At 52.9% G+C, this 21,383-nt stretch overlaps 1 protein-coding gene across 2 annotated transcripts in view; it reads right to left on the bottom strand.

Annotated features, from left to right (window-relative positions):
• Window positions 1–608: 608 nt before the first annotated feature.
• The window catches only part of ADCY1 (adenylate cyclase 1), a gene marked incomplete at both ends in the record, with an annotated part of 118,954 nt that continues 98,179 nt past the window's right edge, over window positions 609–21,383 (bottom strand). The window contains 7 exons of one of the 2 annotated variants that reach the window (XM_079711780.1): window positions 609–1,486; window positions 3,297–3,436; window positions 8,238–8,362; window positions 10,368–10,482; window positions 15,028–15,126; window positions 15,987–16,133; window positions 16,916–17,032. In XM_079711780.1, coding sequence (XP_079567906.1) covers window positions 1,471–1,486; window positions 3,297–3,436; window positions 8,238–8,362; window positions 10,368–10,482; window positions 15,028–15,126; window positions 15,987–16,133; window positions 16,916–17,032 — 759 coding nt within the window. Of the gene's footprint in view, window positions 1,487–3,097; window positions 3,437–8,237; window positions 8,363–10,367; window positions 10,483–15,027; window positions 15,127–15,986; window positions 16,134–16,915; window positions 17,033–21,383 lie in introns of those variants that run through there. The other variant, XM_079711779.1, reaches the window with a different exon arrangement.

Below are 21,383 nucleotides of genomic sequence, written 5' to 3'. Positions count from 1 at the left end.
TATGGGGGAAGACAAAGCGAGGTGTCCCTGAAGGCTGGCCAGATCCTGTCCAAGCCTGCACATCAGCCCGGATTTGGGGGTGTCAGCCCCCCAACTGTGTGCCCTTCAATTTGGGGAAACTTGTACACATGGCTTGTCTCTGAATCACCAATCTGCTTTGGACCAGACCTGTCTCTACAGTTTAGAGTTATTGCTTCTAGTGACAGAAGGTATCGGAAGCCCTGGTGGCTTTGGAGTCCGATGAACACGGCAGGCTCGGGGTGGCTGGGTCTGGGGGGTGTGGGGTCCACCCTGCAGGACACAGACCTTGGAGTGGACCGGCCCAGGGTCAGGGGCCGTGGAAGCGTTTGGCAGTTCGGGGCTGAGTTCTAATCTACTGAGGTCAGTCACGAGAGGCATGCGAGGGTCTTGAAGGGACACATGGATGGAGTCATTCCAAAGGGCGGTGGCAGCAGCCCGGCCAAGCAGGGGCGATGCATCAGGAACCTCACGCATCGGCCAAAGTGTGCTGTTCACACGGGGTGTCGGGCTTACCTTCATTCTGGTGAGAATGGAATAGGCAGACCGGTGCGCTATTTACAGAGCATCTTGAAATAATTTAGAGAGAATCCTACTTGGAAGGCTCTAACATTTGTGCATGAATATTGTACAAGGTTAAAAATAAATAAGGCAATATCATACAGTCTTATCACAAATAAAAAGGAAGTCATTGACCAAACCCCAAGGAACATTATGGCTGAACACGGCCCCTATGCCCACAGGAAGCAGGTAGGGTTTGGAACTGCTGATGATGAAGGAGGTTCTGCTCGTCGAAGGGGCGACCTCGCTGTTTCAGAACAGCCGAGGCCCCGATGGCTTCCCGCGGCTGCGGTGACAGCTGGCCACGCGTTCCGTGGCTTTGCCAACACACCTGGTGGGGGGGGTGTCCCGTGGCTCTGTGGACCTGAGGTCCCAGCACAGCGAGTCTGGGCCCTCATCCCGGGGCTCAGGGTCCACCTCGCTCAGGGTGATGTGAATTCAGCGCCTGTAGCTGTGGGATCGACAGCCCGCTTCCTCACTGGCTGATGGCTGGGGCGTCCTCACCTTCGACCGGCTGCGGGCCCTTCATCTTTAAACAGCAACCTCGTGCTTCGAATCTTCCCGACTGCCCTGGCCTCCTTGTCCACTTCTAAGGGGCCACGTGGTCACATTGGTCACACTCAGTTAACTCAGATGGCCCAGGATCCTCTCCTCAGCTTCTGCCCCAAGCCCTGAATTCCCTCTGCAAAGCCCCCTCTGCCATGTGACAGAGCATATTCGCAGGGTCATGATCCCCTGTGCTGTCCACCCCCTCCTGCCCTGCCCTGGGGTGGAAGCTCGGCCATGGGGAGAAGGTGGGCAGCAGGGCCCTGGCCAGGGTCTCAGCCCCGCAGCTGGATGCAGATGTGCACACCTGCACAGGCCATGTGCTCAGCGGGCTCTGGAGATGACTCAGCTTGTGCTCTGTCTGTAAGGGGGGAGGGGGGAGGAAATTCAGCTCCTCACCCAGGGCACATCTGAGGAAAGACTGTCCACCTGCCCGCCTCTGTCACTGGCCCGTCCACATGGGCTAAGTGGCTGGCCCTGTCAGCTCCACCCACACAGCCACGAGTCATACACCCACAACGGAGGCAGCCCGGGGGATGCCACTAGCCACCCCCATGGGGCTCGGTCCAGAGTGAGCCCCTGTCCCAATTCTGAAAAGTCAGGACCCCCAGGGAGAGTGGTGTGGAATGGGACCCCCAGGCCTGCTGACTCTGCCGAGCAGGGCTCCCCTGCAACCCACAGAGCCCTCCGGGCTGCTGTCGGAGCATGGGTCTCTGCACGGCCATCCCCCTACTGACTTGCCTGCCCAGAACGTTCCCTCCAGTTTCAAGCTGCCCTCCTCCCTGCAGTCGAGAGCTGAGGTCTCCACGTCCAGCTATTTCTGGCCAGTCTCTTCCCACTGGCCCTCCCGGATCTCTGCCCACCCCCAGGAGCCCATCCCAGCATGGCCGCATTCTTCATCTCCATGGCAACCGCAGAGATGCCTAGGTAGGAGATTCCCAGACTTGCACAGAATTACTTGCAGTCACTTTCCCTGCAAACCGGAGCAGGGACATCTGTACTGACAGCCATAAACTAACTCCAAATCTCCACGTCCAAGGGACTGGTTCTGCCAGAGAAACACCTTCCATCCAGGAAGCTTTCTCATGGCTGTGAGGTTCACTTGTTTTCAAAATCAACAAAGCCTTGCACTGTTGTTCAGCGTACGGAAACCCAAGATGCCATGGCAGAGAGGTAAGAAATGACACCGGCCACCTTCTCTCCTTTGAACAAACACAGTGACGTGGGCAGAAAAGGGAACGTCCAGGTTCTACAGGAGCCAATATGCTCAGCAGGGCAGGTGGAGAGCGCACAGGTGGAACAGGAACTATGCTGGTCACAGAGATGTGGCTGCAGGGTCCCCCAAGAATTCCAGAAGACCTGCCTCTGGCTCTTAGCAAAAACCCAAACTTGAAGAAAGCCAGCGGCCACCACCATCCATGCAGTGGGACAGGGGCTTCTTAGTTCTTCCCAAACCGTCCACCAAAGGCCTGCCCAGCTCTGGCTCTGGCCAAGAGAGTCCTGACTCTTACTCTGGGCTCTGCAGGCCACCGCCCAGGGCTGGAGCTGCCCTCACGGGACCCACACAGCTAGGCTGATGTCAATCCGTCTCAGGGCACGCACGAGCTGGGCACCCCAGTCTCTCGCTGCCAGCCAGACCTCCAAGGCTCTTGCTGTAGCCTGCGGCCCTGGTGGACGTCCTGACGGTCCCGACGTCCAAAGCTGACCTGGCCAACCTCCCTCAGCCACTGAGAAGAGGATGGTGCAAACAAAGACCCTGCTAAAGCCTCGGCGTCTGTGCAGTCTGGGTTCTCCCCTCACCCGAGTCACTGCCCAGCTGCTTCGGGTCACACCTGGACAGTCCCCCTTCCCCAGCTCGGCCACTGGTTCCCGGCCCTGCTCTGCTGGCCGGGCTGGTCCCTGCAGGAGCCCCGAGGCCACCAACGCCCCGAGCATTTGTGCCCTGTGCCCCCAGTGGCCCGCGTGGGCTCCGCTAAGCCTCCTTCCCAGCTGCTCCGGGGGGCAGGTGGTGGCCTGGGGGACAGGGGGCAAGCCCCGAGCCCTGCAGAGCCCCCGGCCCGGCTCTGACTGGGAGGCCGGCCGCAGGGGGCACCGGGGGGTGGCCCGCGGCCAGTCTGGTTTGGAGGCCGGCTCTCCCGTAAGGATACATTTTCCGCTCTGAGTTCATGGACCTGTTTTGGGAGCCGCTTCCGTCGGTCCTGCCTTCCAGGAAGTATGTCAGCATCTCGCCCTTGCCCTTGACGCTGACTTTGCCTCGGCACACGAAGCGGTAGCAGCCCCGCCGCAGCAGCCTGTGAACTTCCTCCGTGACCTACGGCGGAGAAAGGCGGGCGTCACTCTTGGTCAACGGGGAGCCCACGGGAGGGTCCCTCTCCGACCTGCACTGATCACCCAATCGCCCGGCCTCTGGCCTCCCCAGGTCGGCCTGCAAGCCGGGTCCTGTGCCCCTCCTATGGTCACTCTGGTCACTCGGCAAGAACGACGTGATCCTGCAAAGAAAGCAGGGGACTCAGAGGGGCCTCAACGGGGCCCTGGACAAGCAGGAGAGGACAGCGTTCGCCATGGGGGGTGCCCAGAGTGGGTGGGCGGGCTGAACAGGGCCCACACGGACCCGGTCCTAGGGGCTGGGGTGTGAGCTCCGTGATCACCCCAAGCCCTAGCCAGATGCCTGGACACCGAGCTCCGGCTGTGCAGCCAGGGCCCTCGGGACCCGCGGTCACCCCACACGTCTTCGAGGGTCTGGGACTGGCAGGGAGCAGCTCAGCTGGAAGGGGACAGCACCAGCTCCCATCCCCGTGGCTGGGACGGAACCCTCAGGGCCCCGGTGGGCTCGCACCAACCTGCCAGGGACCCCTGGGGCCTCTGTGGGCCAACAGCACGAGAGGGCAGAGGGCATGTTCTCCCAGGGACCACAGGGGTGTGACTTAACTTTCCTGATGCTCAGGCTCCCGGCCAAGGGTTTAGCCAAAAGAATTCCTGCCTCACAGAGTTACGACAAAGGGAAAGGACAAGGAAGCACTTTCTAATAAGGTTCTGTCAGCAGAAGAGGACACGAGCATTTGGATTCTCCTTGCTTGACACTGCAGGGGAGACCACCTCTCCCCCCGTCACCCCGACTCCCAGCGGCTGCTCTGAAAATCCCCCTCCCACCCCGCCATGTAGTCACCCACCTCTGGCATCTTTATTTAAAACGACTCAGCCCACCCTGAGGCCAGGGTCTCGCATCCCCAGGGTGTCAGTCCCCAGCAGAGCTGGGCAGAGGGGCTGCTCTCTTCCCCGCTGGCTTCGCTGGAACCCTGAACCCACCCCCGCCCCCCAACGTGGCTCTCACCCTCGCTAACCGTCGGCCTGCTTCTTGCGTGCGACGGTAAAGGACCTGGTCTGTCTCGCCACAACTTACCAAGGCTCCTGGTATTCATAAGTGCTCACTGAATGAAAGAATAAAGGAACCAATGGAAGGAAGGGAGGGAGCGAGGGAGGGAGGGAACCAAGGCCTGCCAGAAACCTGCCCGCAGTTCAGGAAACAAAAATGACCACAGAACATCAGAACCTGCACAGCTCCCGGGACAGGGAAATCTGCCGATGGATCTGAAAGTGCTGGGAGGGGGTCCCTCAGCTCCCCTCATGGGAAAAACAAGCAAAACTGGCTGATCCAGTGTAGACAGAGGGCATGGAACAGAGTAAGCTCCACCCACAAAAAGAGGTCAAGGATGTATCATTCCCCTTAATTAATTAACTCCTCCAATTTCTGTGGCTGTTCATCAGCAAGGCACTGGCTGGTGCTCGCGCAGGGGGGCAGGGGGCTGCTTGGCATTCTGGAGAAAGTTCCACGGCCCCTCACCAGGGCTGCCGCCACCCACCCACCGGGATGGAGAATGGCAGGTAGGTGCCTGAGGTCTAGACCCTCACCAGATCGGCTCCATCTCTCGGCCTTGGGAGCAGGTCAGGTGGTCCCTCCCAGACCTTGTAAATGAGAAGAATGCCGTCCACTTACAAGAAGAGTACCTTGGTTAGCTTGATGGTGACTATTACATTCACAAAGACTTGGACGGTCAAGAGAAAGTGGGGAGTGCTGAAACTCCCCAGGGTGCTGGCTGGTTGGTGGCCCCAGAGCTGCCAAAGACCCCGATCCAAAGCCACACAAGGGCCAGAGCCACACGGCCTCACTCAGTTCCCCAGCAGGGCTCAGTGCACACCAAAGTCCTTCATGGAATTGAGCCACAGACTGGCCGGTTACACAGGGGAGATGCCACTGTCACAAAGGTCACCACTCAGATGTGGCCTCTGAGACACAAGGTGATCTCAGAGGCTTGCTATTGCGATAAAAGGCTCCATTTTGCTCTTTCCTTTCATGATTGAACCAACCCACAATTCATCTGTTCAAAGAGATCTGGTCTTCCTAGAACCCTGACGTCCAGCTTAAGCCCCAAGATACACACTGACAAAAATCTCTGAGTCTTATCCTTACGTGAGCTCTTTCCTTTCACTGTATTCTCTTGTCTTATGAAGAATGAGAGGTAACAAGATATCCAGATCATTGCACAAAGAAACGCTGGAGGTAAAGATGACCCACCAGCACATGCAGTAAAGCCGAGGTCTGAAGGCAGGTGGGCTCGGGCCTGGGTGTCCTTCCGGGCCACTTGGGAGCTCGGGCTGCACGCCACCCTTGTGCATCTCTCAGCCTTGACATTCGAGCCAGGAAGTCCCAGGCTGTGAATCAGGGTTGTGTATGATGTCACCGTGGGGGGCCCAGAAAGGGTCCAGGTCAGGCGCTCAGAGACACGAGGTCCCCAAGAGGCCAAGAGGGAGTCCCCTATGAAGTCTGATTCTCAGCCACCTGCACGAGAATCCGTGTGTCTCTGAAGAGGCGGGCTGGGAACTCTCTCTAGAGTTCCCTGTGAGGCCCGGCCAGCAGTGGGATGGGACCCACCCTGCAGCCACACCGACCTCACTCTGCCTGAGAGAGAGTGCTGGGCTCCCATGGAGACACTTCCCGGGAAGCACCTGCTTGGTCCTCAAGTTGATGGCCAAGGTGGAACCTGGGTATCGTCACGGTCAACCTTCTCTTGGCCGCCGTACTCCTTGGAAAATGGGGCCCTGGGATGCCCCGGGGACTTTAGTCTGCTCAGAACCCTCTTGTCTGCCTCTCCTGGCACAGCAGGCGTGAGGAGGGGTCTCCTTTTTAGGAATTTTGACACAGAAGAAAGAAGGCTCCCAGCTGAGGACTAAGGAATGAGAATTTGGGCAGGTGATATCTGATTAGATATTATCCTCAGGAAAAAGTTAAGACACCTCTTTGCAAACCTTCATCATTAATATGTGAGTCTCTTGTTCACTTCTTCAAAAGAACCAAAGGTTTAACCTGGGCTGGCAAAGGGAAGGGATCTCTCCTGGGCTGCGACCAGGAACCCCTACAAGAACCACACAACAGTGGAGCATAAGTGTTTCTCCCTTTAAACTGGGAAGACGAGCACGATGGGCTGGAGGGGAAGAGCCTTCAGCCAAGGGGGTGGCCAAGTGGCCAGCCCAGGTCACGTGGGCCGCCAGATGGAGGGACTGCAGGTCTTACCCAGGTTGACAAATGTCACCAGAGCCCGGCTTCTGTCCTGCCCTGTCCCAAGTGCATGGGGTGCTGCCACCCGAGCCGAAGGGCAGGAGGGGAGGGGCCTGGTCTGCTAAGACCTCCTGCGATGCGGGTCCTCCAGGAGGCCCGGGCCAAGGGACTTTGCCCTGCGGGAGTCCAGACACAGATATCGCCGGGCAGCCCAGCAGCCGGCAGAGGCTGCATGGCGTGCCGGAGTCCCTGCCATGGCAAACAGCCCTCACAGGAGGCCGGAGAGAGCAGGGACGGCTCTGAGCAGAGGGGTGGCCGACCCAGATCGGATGTTACAAACTTAGAGATGTGATGTCGGCACTGGACAGCAGCCAGGCTGGAGAGTGGAGGGGGCTCCCGCAGGTGTTCCCCTGGGACATGACCAGCTCCTGGGGAAGGCTGCGAGAAACATAGGTGAAAGATCCTCTTAGAAAAGGAACATGGTGTCCTGGGATGGGCGGCAGTACGACAACGTGGACACACTTAACGCCCCTGAGCTGTGCACTTAAAAACAGCTAAGCTGGTCTGCTTTACGATATGTGTATTCCACCACTGTGAGAAAAGTTTAAGGGAAAGAATGCAGAGGTGCAGAGATGCTGCATGCAGACCCCACCTGTGTTCTGAGCAGGAGAGCTCCAGGAAGATTTTGCTGCCTGTCTTTTAAGCTGACGGATCCAAGGGACCAACCAAGGTACCTGTCCGAGGGTTAGCACCCGATGAATGCAGGCGGGGGCCCCGGGAACTGAACAGGTATGACGCGAGAGAGCCCCAGGCGGGCAACCTTCTCATTGGAACCACATCCTGCAGGGGCCGCACCGCAGTGCCTCTCTCAAAACCTGGGGTGAATGCACGTGTCTCACAGGGTCTACCGAGGACCGAGTGAGACTCTGTGATCAAGTAAAGGAGCAACGCTAACTGGCTGCCAGGTGGTGGCTACCTCAAGGCCAGGCCACAGCAGGAGGGCAGTGGCCCTAGTCACCCAGCACTGCGTTCTCTGCCCCATCCATCCGGGCCCCCAGAGGCCAACCGAAGCCACACACGGGGGACAGGCTCCTTCCCTCCGTGTGACCCACACTTGCATGTTTGTTCCAAGGGAAATCCCGAGAGTGGAACCACACGGCCACATACCACGAAGCGCAGGGGTCACTGTCTCTTACACCTTCAGTGCCAGCCAGTGCCAGAGCACCTGCTTCGCATCCCAAGTGAGCGCCCGCAGGTTCTCAGGTCAGGGGGCCCCACAGCACCGGCCCTTTAAACGGTGAGGCAGCCCCTTCCCTTCTAGGGAGCCATCACTCACCATCCCCATCTCTGCGCCTGGCCACACAGAGGCCAACCTCCCAGGCTGCAGACACACTGAGCCTTGCGGCTCGGTGTCCCTACCCAGAGGAGGCAGACCGGGACAGGAGGACGCAGGCTGCGGGGCTGGGCGGCCGCCCCAACCCCACCCTTGCCCCTTCCACCTCAGCCTCCCACCGGCAGGATGGGCACCTGTGCCTTGGGGACTTCCAAGTGAACTGACCTGGATTCTGCCCTGGACGCCGGTGCTGTCCATCCGACTGGCCACGTTGACCGTATTTCCCCAGATGTCGTACTGCGGCCTGCGAGCCCCGATCACTCCAGCCACCACGGGGCCAACGTTGATGCCTGGAAAAGAGCCGCGCGGGGCGTCAGTGGGGAGGCCTCCGAGGGGAGGAGCAGCCCCTTGTGAGGTCATGGATTCCTGGGGTCACCCAGTGCAACGCCCCTCCCCAAAGCAGGGACCCCAGAGCATCGCCGAGAGGCAGCTCCCGGGCTCTGCTTGCATGACGCTCCATCAGGAAGCGGTCCTGATCCCGGGAAAAAGCCCCATTTCCTGGAACGGTGACCCCATGCCGAGTCTTGCTGCTCGGAAGGCTGACCGTTCAGTCTGTGGGCCACAGTGTGTCCCTCCACCCCCAGCTCCCTCTTCCAGAAAGGACAGCGGCTCGACTGGCTCCCTGGATGGGATCCCTCGGCTCCTCTGGGTATCGGGCCCAGAACTACGTATTTTCAGGGCGCTCTGAAGGAGATTGGAGGCACCCTTGTCTTTATGTGGCACAGGGTCCAACTGGCCTGGACAGTGACACAGGCCCAAGTGCCCCCAGTCGCCCCTGCAGCCAGGTCTGGGCTGACACCACAGCATACCTTCTGACTCAGTACTCTGCGTCGATTTTCCTGAGCTTAGCCAAGCACGTGAATAACGTTTCAGACGCTGGCCTAGTCAACCCCCCAAAGCTGGGGCAGTGGGTGCTGGCGTCTCTGGGAGAAGGCAGGGGTGGAACTGGAGGGCGGAGCTGGGAGCCTCAGGCTAGGTGGATGTGGGAGCCCAGGGAGGAGCCCCAGAGGGGCCACTTCCACATGGCTGGTGGGACCTGGGGAACCCCTTCTACCACCCCGGATGCCCCTGTCCATGCGGATGAGACTGAGCCAGGATGTAGCCTCCTGTGTGACCAGCCATCCAGGCACAGAGGTGCGACTGGCCTATGGGTCCTCAGTAGGAGAGTAAGAAACAGAATTTCCCTGATGGACCCTTACGTCTATTAATCCAAGCCCACGGCCCCAGAGGAGAACTGGAGCCCAGGGGTGAGGCGCAGAGGGTGCCCTGCCCCTACCTCCAGCACGTCCCTCGGGCTGGGCACCAGGGCTTAGTCAGCACCGTGTTTAAGCACATCAGAACTCTACCCACTCTGGGGGCTACCACCCCTCATGCTCAAGCCCAGCTCTAAGTTCTGTCCTTTAAGGCCACTAGACATTTGAACTGTAAAACAACCACAAATATCCTGTTTAACTATATCATGGACTAGTAGGTAATGGCGGGGGAAGAAAGGGGGGAGGGAGGGAGGGAGGGAAGGAGGAAGGAAGGAAGGTAAAAAGGAAGGGGAAAGAGGAAGAGAGAGAGGGAGGGATAAAAAGGAGAGGAAAGAAAGAGAGAAAGGGAGGGAGGGAGGAAGGGAAAGAAAGAAAAAGAAAGGAAGGAAGAAAGGAAGAAAGAAAGAAAAAAGAAAGAAAGGAAGGAAGGAAGAAAGGACAGAAAGGAAGACAGGCAGAGAGAGAGAAAGGAAGACATCTCTCGTTTAACTATATCCTTGACTAATACAAATTTTCCTGGTAAGCCCAGAAAAAAAGTGAATTTAAGACTGAAAAAAAAGAAACCCTACAAGTTTGATAAGAGCTAGAGAGGAGCTTAGACCCCGGGTGGTTCCCCTCCTCACTCGCAGGCAAGGCAAGGGAACCCAGGAGGACAAAAGACCCAGCCCGAGCCTGCACCCTGGGCTTCTGCACAGCCTTGGCCCCAATGTTTCGGGCCTGCTGACAGGGGCACCTTCCTCCAGCTAAGTGTGGACTCAGAGGTGTATCTGAGTCTCTAAGACAATCAAGATTTCTCCTGCGTTTCCTAAGCTGCACAATGACCCTTCCAGGTCCTCAGGCACTGATAACCAGCTCTGAGGTGGGCCCAGCTGTCCCTGCGTCCCATGCACTGCTCTGGGAGGTGCCATCCTCCTTCCTGTGAGACAAGGGAGCCTGGACCAATGACCCCTGCTCCTAGGGGACAGCCCAGGCCACCAGCTCCCGGGGCCAGTGCAGGAAGGATGAGCTGGCCCGAACGATGGGACAGCTCGCAGCCACGTACCAACACGGAGCACGAAGTCGTTGTAAGACTGGTAGTTGATCTCATCCAGGACGTCGAACATCTCGATGGCAAAATCTGCCAATGTGCTGAGGTGGGAGGAGATGCACTTCTTAGCCTGGACGTGAGCAGACACGGGTTATTACGTTTGACGGGTGCAAGGGCAGAGGGGCCAGGGACACTCAGCCAGGGACCTGCGGGGGTGGGCGGACCAGCCTGTACCCCTCACAGGATCAGGGACTTGATCCCCATGTTAACAATGCAGCAGCCCCACTGGCTGGGCCTGGGGCTGACTGGGTGGCACCCTACAGCTGCCCTAGTGTGTGTTTATCATCCCATTCTACAGGTAAGAGACTGAAACAGAGGAGGAATATTATTGCCCAAGGCTCCCAGCTCCTGCGGGCAGAGACTGAGGCCATCTGAGCCCAGGCAGAACCCTTCTGCAGGAATGGGGGCGGGGGGGAACCCTGTGGTGGGAGACCAGATGTCCCACTGCTCAGACAATGCTGCCACCGGCCCATCGGAAACAAGCAAAGCAAGGTGAGCAGAGTGGGTCTGAGTCAACGCTCACACAGCAGACAGCAGTTCCAGCCCTCCTTACTCACACTGATTTGGTCTCTTTCATTGTGTTGTGTTGAAAGATCCTCTCTTTTGTGAAAAAACAACTGTAAATTTTTTTCTTTTTCTAATGATATCAAGGTTACTTGCTTTTCTTTTTTTTAGGAATATTTTCATAGTCCTCAAAGTTGGGGAACTAATGCTTTTTTTTAAAAAAAGTTAACTGACAATTTTTTTTAGAACAGTTTTAGGTTTACAGGTAAATTGAGCAGGTAAGTGTAGAGATTTCCCATATACTACCCCCGTACCACCCCTCACACATACAGAGTTTCCCCTATTATTAACATCTTGCTTTAGGGTATGGTGTATTTGTTCCCATCGAATGAACCTACGTTGATTCATTATTATTAACTGAAGTCCACAGTTTACGTTAGGCTTCACTCTATGTGCTGTGTGTTCTATGGGTTTTAAAAAATGCAGAATTTCATGTATCCATAATTGTAGTAGAATACAGAATAGCTTCACCGTCCTCTAAATCCTCCATCTATTCCCTCAAACCCTGGAAACTATTATTTACTGTCTCCATAGTTTTGCCTTTTCCAGAATATCATATAGTTGGAATCACAAAGTATGTAGCTCTTCCAGATTGGCTTCTTTCACTTAACTTAAGGTTCCTCCATGTCTTTTCATGCTTTGATAGCTCATTTCTTTTTAGTGCTAAATAATATTCCATTGTATGGACGTATTACAGTTTATTTATTCATTCACCTGTTGAAGGACACCCTGGTGCTTTCAAGGTTTGCAATTATGAATAAATCTGCTACGAACATCCTTGGGCAGGTTTTTGTGTGGACATAAGTTTTCAACTCTTCTGGATAAGTAACAAGGAGAGTGATGGCTGGATCATATGGTAAGAGCACATTTAGTTCTGTAAGAACTCAAACTGTCTTCCAAAGTGGCTGCACCATTTTGCATTCCCTCCAGCAATGAGTGAGAGTTCCTACGGTTCCACATCCTCACCAGCATGTGGCAGTGTCTGTGTTCTGGATTTTGGCCACTCTAATAAGTGTGAAATTGTATTTCGTTGTTTTAATTTGCATTTCCTGATGACATATGATACGGAGCATCTTGTCATATGCTTATTTGCCATCTGTATATCTTCTTTGGTAAAGTGTCTGTTCCCATCTTTTGATGGAACACTTTTTGATTGGGCTATTTGTCTCCTTAATTTTAAGAGTTCTTTGTATATTTTGGGTACAAAGCCTTTATCAGATAGGTGGTTTGCAAAGATTTTCTCCAAGTGTATGGCTTGTCTTTTCATTATAGTATTTTCCACAAGTAGAATTTTAAAATTTTAATTAAGTCCAATCTAACAGTGTTTTCTTTCACGGATCACGCTTTTGGTAGTGTATGTAAAAACTCATCACCAAACACAAGGTTACCTAGATTTTCTCCTATGTTATCTTCCAGATGTTTTATAGTGTTGCATGTCACATTTAGGCCTATGATACATTTTGAGTTAATTTTTGTGAACAGTGTAAGGTCTGTGTGTCTAGATTTATTTTAAAAGTATTATTTAGATAGATAGATATTCAATTTTTCTAGCACCATTTGTTGAAGATTACCTTTGCTCCATTTGTCAAAGATCAGTTGATGATATTTATGTGGATCTATTTCTGGGCTCTCTATTCTGTTCCACTGGTTTATTTGACAACCTGCTTTTGCCAAAACCATATTGTATTGACTACTGCAGCTCTATAGCAAGTCTTGATTTCTGGTGGTGTCAGTCCTCTAACTTTGTCCTGCTTCTGCTATGTTGTGTTGACTACCCTCAGTCTTTTGTCTTTCCATGTAAACTTAGGATCAGTTGGTCAATATCACATAATAACCTGCTGCACTTTTCATCAGGACTGCATTAAATCTACAGATCAAGTGGGAATCTGACATCTTAACGATACTGAGTTTTCCTATGCAGAAATATGGAGTATCTCTTGACTTATTTAGATCTTTGATCTAAATAAGCACTGGGCCCACTGCTTTCTGTTTTGGAAGGTTATTAATTACTGGTTCGATTTTTAAAATAGATATAGACCTACCCAGATTATCTATTTTTCTTATGTGAGTTTTAGCAGATTGTGTCTTTCAAAGAATTGGTCCATTTCACCTAAGTTACCAAATTTGTGGGCATATAGTTATACTTTTATACTAGTTGGAAATAGTAACTTTTAAAATGTTTGATTTTATAATTGTCTGTAGTTAAAGATACAGAGATAAAATAGAAATTTCTATGTTGATTTTATATCCAGCAAGTTTAGTAAAGTCACTTAAAAATTCTATCAGTTTACATGTAAACATTTTAGCACTGTATATTCTCAACATGCAAGCAATTTGAGAATGATGGTTTTGTTCCTACTTTTGCAATTCATAACTCTTCTATTTACTTTTCTTCCCTTATTGGACTGGCCAGGACCTCCAGTGTAGCACCACACAGTTGTCCACAATATACTTTAACATCTTTTAAATGTCCACTGGTTCAGTGGGAATGGCTCCTCTTTTGTTTCTAATATTAGTAATTTGTGTCTTCTCCCTTTTTCTTGGTTAGCATGGCTAGAGATTAGCAATTTTATTGATCTTTTCAAAGAGCCAACTTTTGGTTTCATTGATTTTCTTTGATTTGTCTTTGATTTCATTGATTTGTGCTCTGATTTTTACTATTTCTTTTATTATGTTGCTTTAGGTTTATACTGCTCTACTTTCTCTACTTTTCTAAGGTGGAAGCTTATTGATTTTGGATTGGTCTTCTTTTCTAATGTATGAATTCAATGACATAAATTTCTCTCTAAGCACTGCTTTTCCTGCACCCCACAAATTTTGATAAGTTATATTTTTATTTTCATTTAGTTCAAAATATTTTTCAACTTCTCTTGAGATTTCTTTTTTTTTTATTTGTCCTTTGTATCACTTAGACGTGTACTGCTTCATCTCCAAATAATTTGGAATTTTCCAATTATCTCCTAGCAATAGATTTCTACTTTAATTCCACTCTAGTCTAAGAATATAGTTTATATTATTTCAATTATTTTAAATTTATTAAGCTGTGTTTTATGGCCCAGAATGTGGCCTATCTTGGTAAATGTCCCATGTGAGCTTCAAAAGAAGTATATTCTGCTGTCCTTGGATGAAATAGTCTACAGATGTTAATTACATCCAGGTGATTGATGATGCTGTGAATTCAGTTCCGCTCTCTTTACAGATTTCCAGCCAACTGGATCTACCGATTACTGATAGCAGGGTACTGAAGTCTCCAACAAAAATAGTGGATTCATCTATTTCTCCTTGCAGTTCTATCAGTTTTCGCCCCGTTGTTAACTGCATAAATATCAAAGATTGTTATGTATTCTTGGAGAATTAACTCCTTTATAACGTACCTCTTCATCCCTGATAACTTTCCTTGATCTGTAATTTGCTTTGTCTGAAATTAAGATAGCTACTTGAGCTTTTAACAGTGCTAGCATGGTATCTCTTTCTACATCCTTTTATTTTAAATGTGTCTGTGACTTTATATTTAAAGTGTGTTTTTTGCAGAAAACCTAGCTGGGTCTTGTTTTTTAGCCACTGTGTTAGTTTCTGTTTTTTCATTGGTGTATTTAGACCATTCACATTTAAGGTGATTATTGATATAGTTAGATTAGCATCTACCATATGTGTAACTGCTTTCTATTCATGACACTTTTTTGTTTTTTTTTTTACGTCTTCCTCTCTTTTTCTGCCTTTTTTATAGGGGCAACCTGAGGACTTTATTCACAATACTGAATTGGGAAAAGGGAACACTCAGTGGTGCCAGGCTGCCAGGATGGGGCCAGGGGGGTGGGGGGGCAGGGCTGGAGGCAGTTCTTGCGCCTAGGCTTCCGTGTTGACCTTCCACAGAAGGTTGTGACTGCAGAGAACTGGCCACTGGCAAGACAGCCTGCAGGCTGCTGCCCTAATCCAGTGCAGAGGGCAAACTGAGGCCCACGGTGGGGGGCCTGCCCATGGTCCCTGGGCAGCTGGGGGCAGAGCTGGGGCCCAATCCCTGAGCAGGGTACACCTGTCGGCCTGCGCTCACCTTGGTCCCGGCCGTGGGCGCCAGCCCCACAGCAGCCATGTAGGTGCTTCCGATGGTCTTGATCTTCTCCAGGTCCTTGTAAAAGTCTTTGTCCATGAGCTTTGTTTGAAACACAAAACTGTTAAACGTTACATAACATCTTATAAAAGTCACGGCGGCATAGAGCCACCAGGAGCAACCGCAGACAGGCACATTCTGGAAAGCAACATGTCTTCTTCATGTAGGCATGAGAAAAGTTCTGGGGCTGAACTGAGAGACGCAGGCCTCAGGGGCTCCAGCAAAGGTACTTAAAAGAGGTGCCAAAGGGCTTCCCTGGCGGTGCAGTGGTTGAGAGTCTGCCTGCCGATGCAGGGGACACGGGTTCGTGACCCGGTCCGGGAATATCCCACGTGCCACGGAGCGGCTGGGCCTGTGAGCCATGGCCGCTGGGCCTGCGCATCCGGAGCCTGTGCTCCGCAACAGGAGAGGCCACAACAGTGAGAGGCCCGTGTACCGCAAAAAAAAAAAAAAAAAAAAGAGAGAAAGAAAAAAAAGAGGCGCCAAGGAGGAACCATACAGAATACACCCCCATCCTCCAGCAGCTGAGTTCACAACCACCCAGGGGGCAGATGGGCCCCAGGGAGAGAAGCAGGACTGGCGCAGACTGGAAGCCTGGCTTTCGAGGGTGCAGAGGTGCCTGCCCCCCAACCTGCAGGTGAAGCCGCCCACCTGAGCTCGACCTTCACAAGGCAGGGCACAGACGCCAGCACCCACCCACCCCCATCCTAAGGCACATTTCCTTCCTCAACGGTCACGGTTGGTTGGGATTCCCAAGGAGACAAAAGGCACGTGCTCCCCCTGGCCCCGTGCCATCCACAGAGCACGTGCTACGTCGGTGGACGCAATTCAGGACGCGGTTGGAGGAGGGGCGCCAGGACGGCCCAGGCCCAGGGGGGTGAGGACTGTGGGGCGGCCCTTACCTCGTCAAAGTCGGCGATGATCTCGTTGAGGAGGCGCAGACACTCCACCCCCATGTTGTTGCCATCCAGCTCGATGTAGAAGTCGTTGAAGTTGGGGATGGAGGCGAACATGACCCCCACCTGCGAGTACGACTGGTAGTACAGGTCCTGGGGGTGAAAGGTTGGGTCAGGCACCGAGGAGGCAGCCAGAGCAGCATTCAGGGCTGGCGCTGGGAGCGGGGCCCGCGGACCAGTCCTGAGACGGGGCTGCCAAGACGCGCTGGCACCCCGCGCCACGCGAGGAGGGGGCTCGGAGGATCCAGGCCGACTCAAGGTAATTCAGCTCACAGGTGGGTGCAGAGTCCCCAGCAAGCGGGGGAGGCCCCAGGGAAGGATGCACCGTTCTGAGAAAACAACCAGCTCCGGACGCCCCCAGCCCAGTGGGATGAAAACATGAGCCCTGGAGCTCTTTCAGGCCAAAGCTAGTCAAGCTAAGCCTGGGGGGTTTGTTGCCTTTAGGACCTAAAAACCCAGCCTGAGCCTCTTTATTTTTGAGTCGGCTTTTGGAAGCCCTGCTCTATGCTGTCTGGGTGGTTCCAGAGCTTTACTGCAGTAGGTCGTGGCCACTAGGACGTTCTGAGCAAGCCAGACAGCTCTGAGCACAGAGAAGGGAGTGAACCGCCAGCCCTACGGGTGGGTGAGGCAGGTTCTAGGGGCCCACCCAGGACGTGCAGGCCTTGCAACGGCACTTCCCAACCTTGTGTGCAGTTTACTGAAGCCCACTCGTCTTCCTTGTGGGGACAGTGGATGCTGTGCTCTCTCCCAGGATCAAAGGGGAGGGCACGCTAGCTCTGGGCACCTGTCACCCCCGTGGTCCAGGGGCCTCAGATGGTCTAGTCCCCACCCTGCCCTTGGGGTGGCCAGAGGGGCCTCTCCACCTCGGTGCTCACCATGTTCCGGGGGTTGGACATGAGGAAGTGCTGCGCGACGTGGGCCGGCAGGAGGTTGAAGAGAATCCTCTTGTTGTCCAGCTTCACCCTCTCCATGTCGTCCCGCTCCTCCTCTGCCTGCGGAGTGGTCCTCCGTTAGCCACCGGCCCGCCCACTCACGCTTCCCTGCTCCTTCGACTACCCACCATGCGACAAGATTCTCCCCTGGACCAGACTCTGAACGCTCTTCCCAAATGGGCCCTGACGTCGGGGCATCCACGTTCATCTCTGCATCGTCCAGTTTGAGCAAGAGCCCCGCTTAGTCAGTTTAACCGGACACCCCATCCTTGACATCTGATCACCCCAGATATCTGATCGCGTTCCTCATCTCCGAGCCCCGCCAGGTGATGTCGGATCACCTTGGCCTGCTCTCAGCAGGACTCCTGTTAGGTCCGCTTAGCCAGAAGCCCCCTCACCCGGGATGCCTCCTTTGGTAGTTTTCCATCCACACCCCCCCACCCTGCCCCTTGGCTATAAAGCCCCGCTTGCCTGCCCTCTATTTTGGGCTGAGCCTGCTCTCGCTCCCGCTGCAGTGGTCGGTCCCTATGCCTGACGCAACGCTCCTGAAAAACGTCTGCCTTACCTTCTTTAATGAGAGCTCTGAATTATTACACCTGTAACGCATGCGTCTTTCTACTATCCAAGCTAAATGCCAAGTAAGCCAACGGTCTCCACCAGGCTCATCTCCACGCCCCCTCCAGGTAGTGACTAGGTCAACATTAGGGGCCCAGAGGATCCACGCAATTCTGGACTAATCACCACCCAGGTCAGCTAGAGCTTTCAAAGGACAGACAATAAGGGTCCTGGCCCCAATTTTCAGGGTCTACCCCCAGCCATCTTCTGGGAACCAGAGGCCTGAAGCAGTCCTCTGTGGGGCACATGCCCACTCCCAGGACACACCAGGCCTCCAGCAGCCTCCGATGTGCCTCCAAAGCACTGCGGGCTCACTGGGAATGCCCGAAGCCAGCAGTGGACCCTCCCTAAGCTCCTATGTCCTCTAGAATCTCTTGGCTTTCAGCAGGACTCACATGTCTCTGGGCGCTGAGACAAGCAGAAAGCTGCAGGGGCCGGGGGGGCAGACCCAGTGGAGCAGAGGGTAGAAGCCGGTGGGTCCGACTGGGGGACGCGGCAGAGCAGATGGCAGGTGTGGTACGGGTCCCAGCTGGCTGGCCTCTTAGCTCCAGGGCCCTGAGAGACTAATGCAACCAGTGGTGATGACCCCACTAACTGGCCACCATGAGGGCTCAAGAGGCGATGCTGGCAAAGTGCTGAGGGCAGCCTAAGGTCAGGTGCCAGCCCTCAGAAATGGAGGCCACCGGGATCACTGTCGGTCACTGTCCCCCACTTCCACATCTGGCACCTGGCCGTAGGCAGGGAAGGAGCTCAACTGGGGAGACATTACATCAGCATTACAGGGGCAACAAGCTCTTGAATGCAGTGACAATGTCACAGGCATGCTGTGTCGATGGCCTGCAGCCACCCACACCATGGAGGGCAGCACACCCTGGTTCAAGTGGCCGGGTACGGAGCTCCAATTACCTCGTCATAAAATGAAACACCCATTCATAGAGGCACCATTCCTACCTATCAGGGGGTTAGGAGGGCGCGTGCTAGCTTGTAAGCCTTGAAGAGCGTCACCTATTTTTGGTGTTGTTATTATAATAACAGTTGAAGTGGTCGGCTACACACTGCTGGATTTCATGCAGTGATTCCACCAGTTAAAAGCAAGCATGTGAGACCCCCAAAGGTGGATGTGAGGAGGCCTCAGGCCACAGCTGCCAGGAGGAAGGGGGCCCAACCAGGAGTCCCAGGCCTCCTCTAGGGCGTTTTCTGGGAAACCAAGATGTGTGGTCCACAGGAGCCGTTAGTTAGCAACGAGGCTGATGCACGACAGGTTTCATCCTGCCCCTTAAAGCAAGTAGACATGCTGCAGGTGAGGACAGGAGAAGGAGGCCAGGAGCCCCAGGATCCGGCTCCGACAAGCATGGACCCTGCAGACAGGGCTGTGGCTGTGGACAGCGGCTGAGATGGGTATCAGCAGACACAGCCGTGTGGGGAAGAAAAGCCTCACAAGGGAAACGGGAACCTCTCCTAAGACACGTATAATTAATTTCCTGTTAACACGTGTGCACTGACACACAAAAGAAAGTTTTTTGAAAGATGAGATAAAGAGAAAGTAAATAATATGTTTTAAATAACAGGTTTTTAGAAATTTATTAATGGCACAAAAAATTTTGCTCTCTCCAAAATATTAATGTTAACAGTATTTTAATGAATGCAGTGTAACTGAATATGTTTCAACTTTTTAAAAAATTTTGATTGATCACTTTGTGTGTTGAAAAGCTTTCATTCTAATTTCGGTTTATTTCAATTTATTTAGAGTTAACTTAGATTTATGGGCTATCAGATTAGCTCTCTTTCTAAATAATCAACTAGTTTTTAATCCATCCACGGATGTGAACATTTTTGTTGAAATCTGACTGATAAATGTCTATCTTCTCACAAACTAAGCAGAAGTTGGATTGTTATATTTTTCACAAATAAGATGAAAATCCACTGAAGTTCTCTTTTTGTAAGACTTTCCAACCAGTCAGGAAGTATTGGTAAGAAAGAGCTGTGGGTAATATACATTATTCCTGTAAACAAAATCACATGACAGAGACACATCCAACATCCATTTTCAAAATTTTTCCTCGGGCTTCCCTGGTGGCGCAGTGGTTGAGAGTCCGCCTGCCGATGCAGGGGACGTGGGTTCGTGCCCCGGTCCGGGAGGATCCCACATGCTGTGGAGCGGCTGGGCCTGTGAGCCATGGCCGCTGGGCCTGCGCGTCCGGAGCCTGTGCTCCACAACGGGAGAGGCCACAACAGTGAGAGGCCCGCGTACCGCAAAAAAAAAAAAAATGTTTTCTCTGCAGCATAGTTTCCTTAGTTATCAAAGGGGAAGAGGAGGGGGGATAAATTAGGAGTTTGGGATTCACATATCAACAGCGCTGTATACAAAACAGAGAACCAACCTGAAACTAATACAACACGGTAAAGCAACTATACTGCAACAAAAAAATTAAAAAATCAAATGAAAAAAGCATGTTCCTTCTCACGTGTCAAAAATCTGACCCCTGACTCTATAGGACAGATTATGAGAGCTTACCTTTCAGAAATTAATTACCAGGGGACATCTTACAGACAGCTACATGGCATCTCAGAAGGGCACCCAGCCTGGGAGCACTATCTTTTGGTAAACAGAACAGAGCAAAACAAAAAATAGCACAACCTGACAACTCCCCGCAGATGACCGGTGAGCCGCTGTGCCCTGTGACTCTCGGTGTGACCCCTATGAGGTGCTGTGAAGCTTTCGGTCTAACCAGCCGAACAAGCAGACCCTGACCCAGCAGCTGGAGTTAAGGACAGATCGCTAAAAATGAGCAATTGAGTGAGGGTGGCACCAGCCTTGCTATGCCTGGGCAGTGATGTCCCTGCCTGTGTCCTAGAAGTGACATCTGGCCAGAGTGAGATCAACCCAGCCAGCTCATTCTTCAACAAGGAAAGCATGTTTCGTAATTTTCAGATTCGCTCACTATAAACAGAACTTCTGATGATGTTACAGTGTTCCCCAGAGAAACAGAAACAATAGGGCAGATATAGATACACAGGAAGAGATTTATGATGAGGAGTTGGCTCTCATGATTATGGAGGCTGAGAAGTCCCACCATCTGCTGTCTGCAAACTGTAGACCCAGAAGACCTGGTGGTGTAACTCCTGAAGGTCTGAGAACCGGGGTGCTGAGGGCAGAGACGATGTCCCAGATCGTGTAGTCAGGCGAGAGGGGCTCCAATTCTCCCTTCCTCCACCTTTCTGTTCTATTCAGGCCTCCCTCAATGGATTGGATGAGGCCCACCACATTAGGAGGGGAAATCTCTTCCACTGAATCCAGATTCAAATGCTAATCTCATCTAGAGATACCCTTCCAGACATACGCAGAAAAACCTTTGGCCAAATAACTAGGCACCTCGTGATCCAGCCAAGTTCACACATAAACTAACCATCATGATGTCTTCTTCCAAAACCCCACTGTGCTATCTCACTTGCCTTCTGGGACGCCCAGGCTCTGAGAACCACCTCCTCCTAGGGAAGCACAGAAAGGGAAAGGACCTTTCCAAAGCACATAGAGCAGCTGAGACAGAGGGTCATCAGTCCCCAGGTGAGAAGGACTTCACCTATAACTCTTGAAGTGAATCACTCCTAGTTGCCTCCCTTTGATAATTTAGTCTCACTTGAGGAAAAGGCACTCTGTGAGACATGTGCATCAACAACTGCATCAGCTGGGCAGGTGATCAATGATGGTGCTTGTCTCCAGAGAGAGCGGCTGCCCTGCAGAGGGGACAAGTGTGGAGATTCAGGGTGGACCAGGCTGGTCAGGCCACACGGGGCA

The sequence above is a fragment of the Hyperoodon ampullatus genome (assembly GCF_949752795.1).
Source record: "Hyperoodon ampullatus genome assembly, chromosome: 9".
Classification (NCBI taxonomy): domain Eukaryota; kingdom Metazoa; phylum Chordata; class Mammalia; order Artiodactyla; family Ziphiidae; genus Hyperoodon; species Hyperoodon ampullatus.
This window is presented reverse-complemented; position numbering and strand designations above follow the sequence as displayed.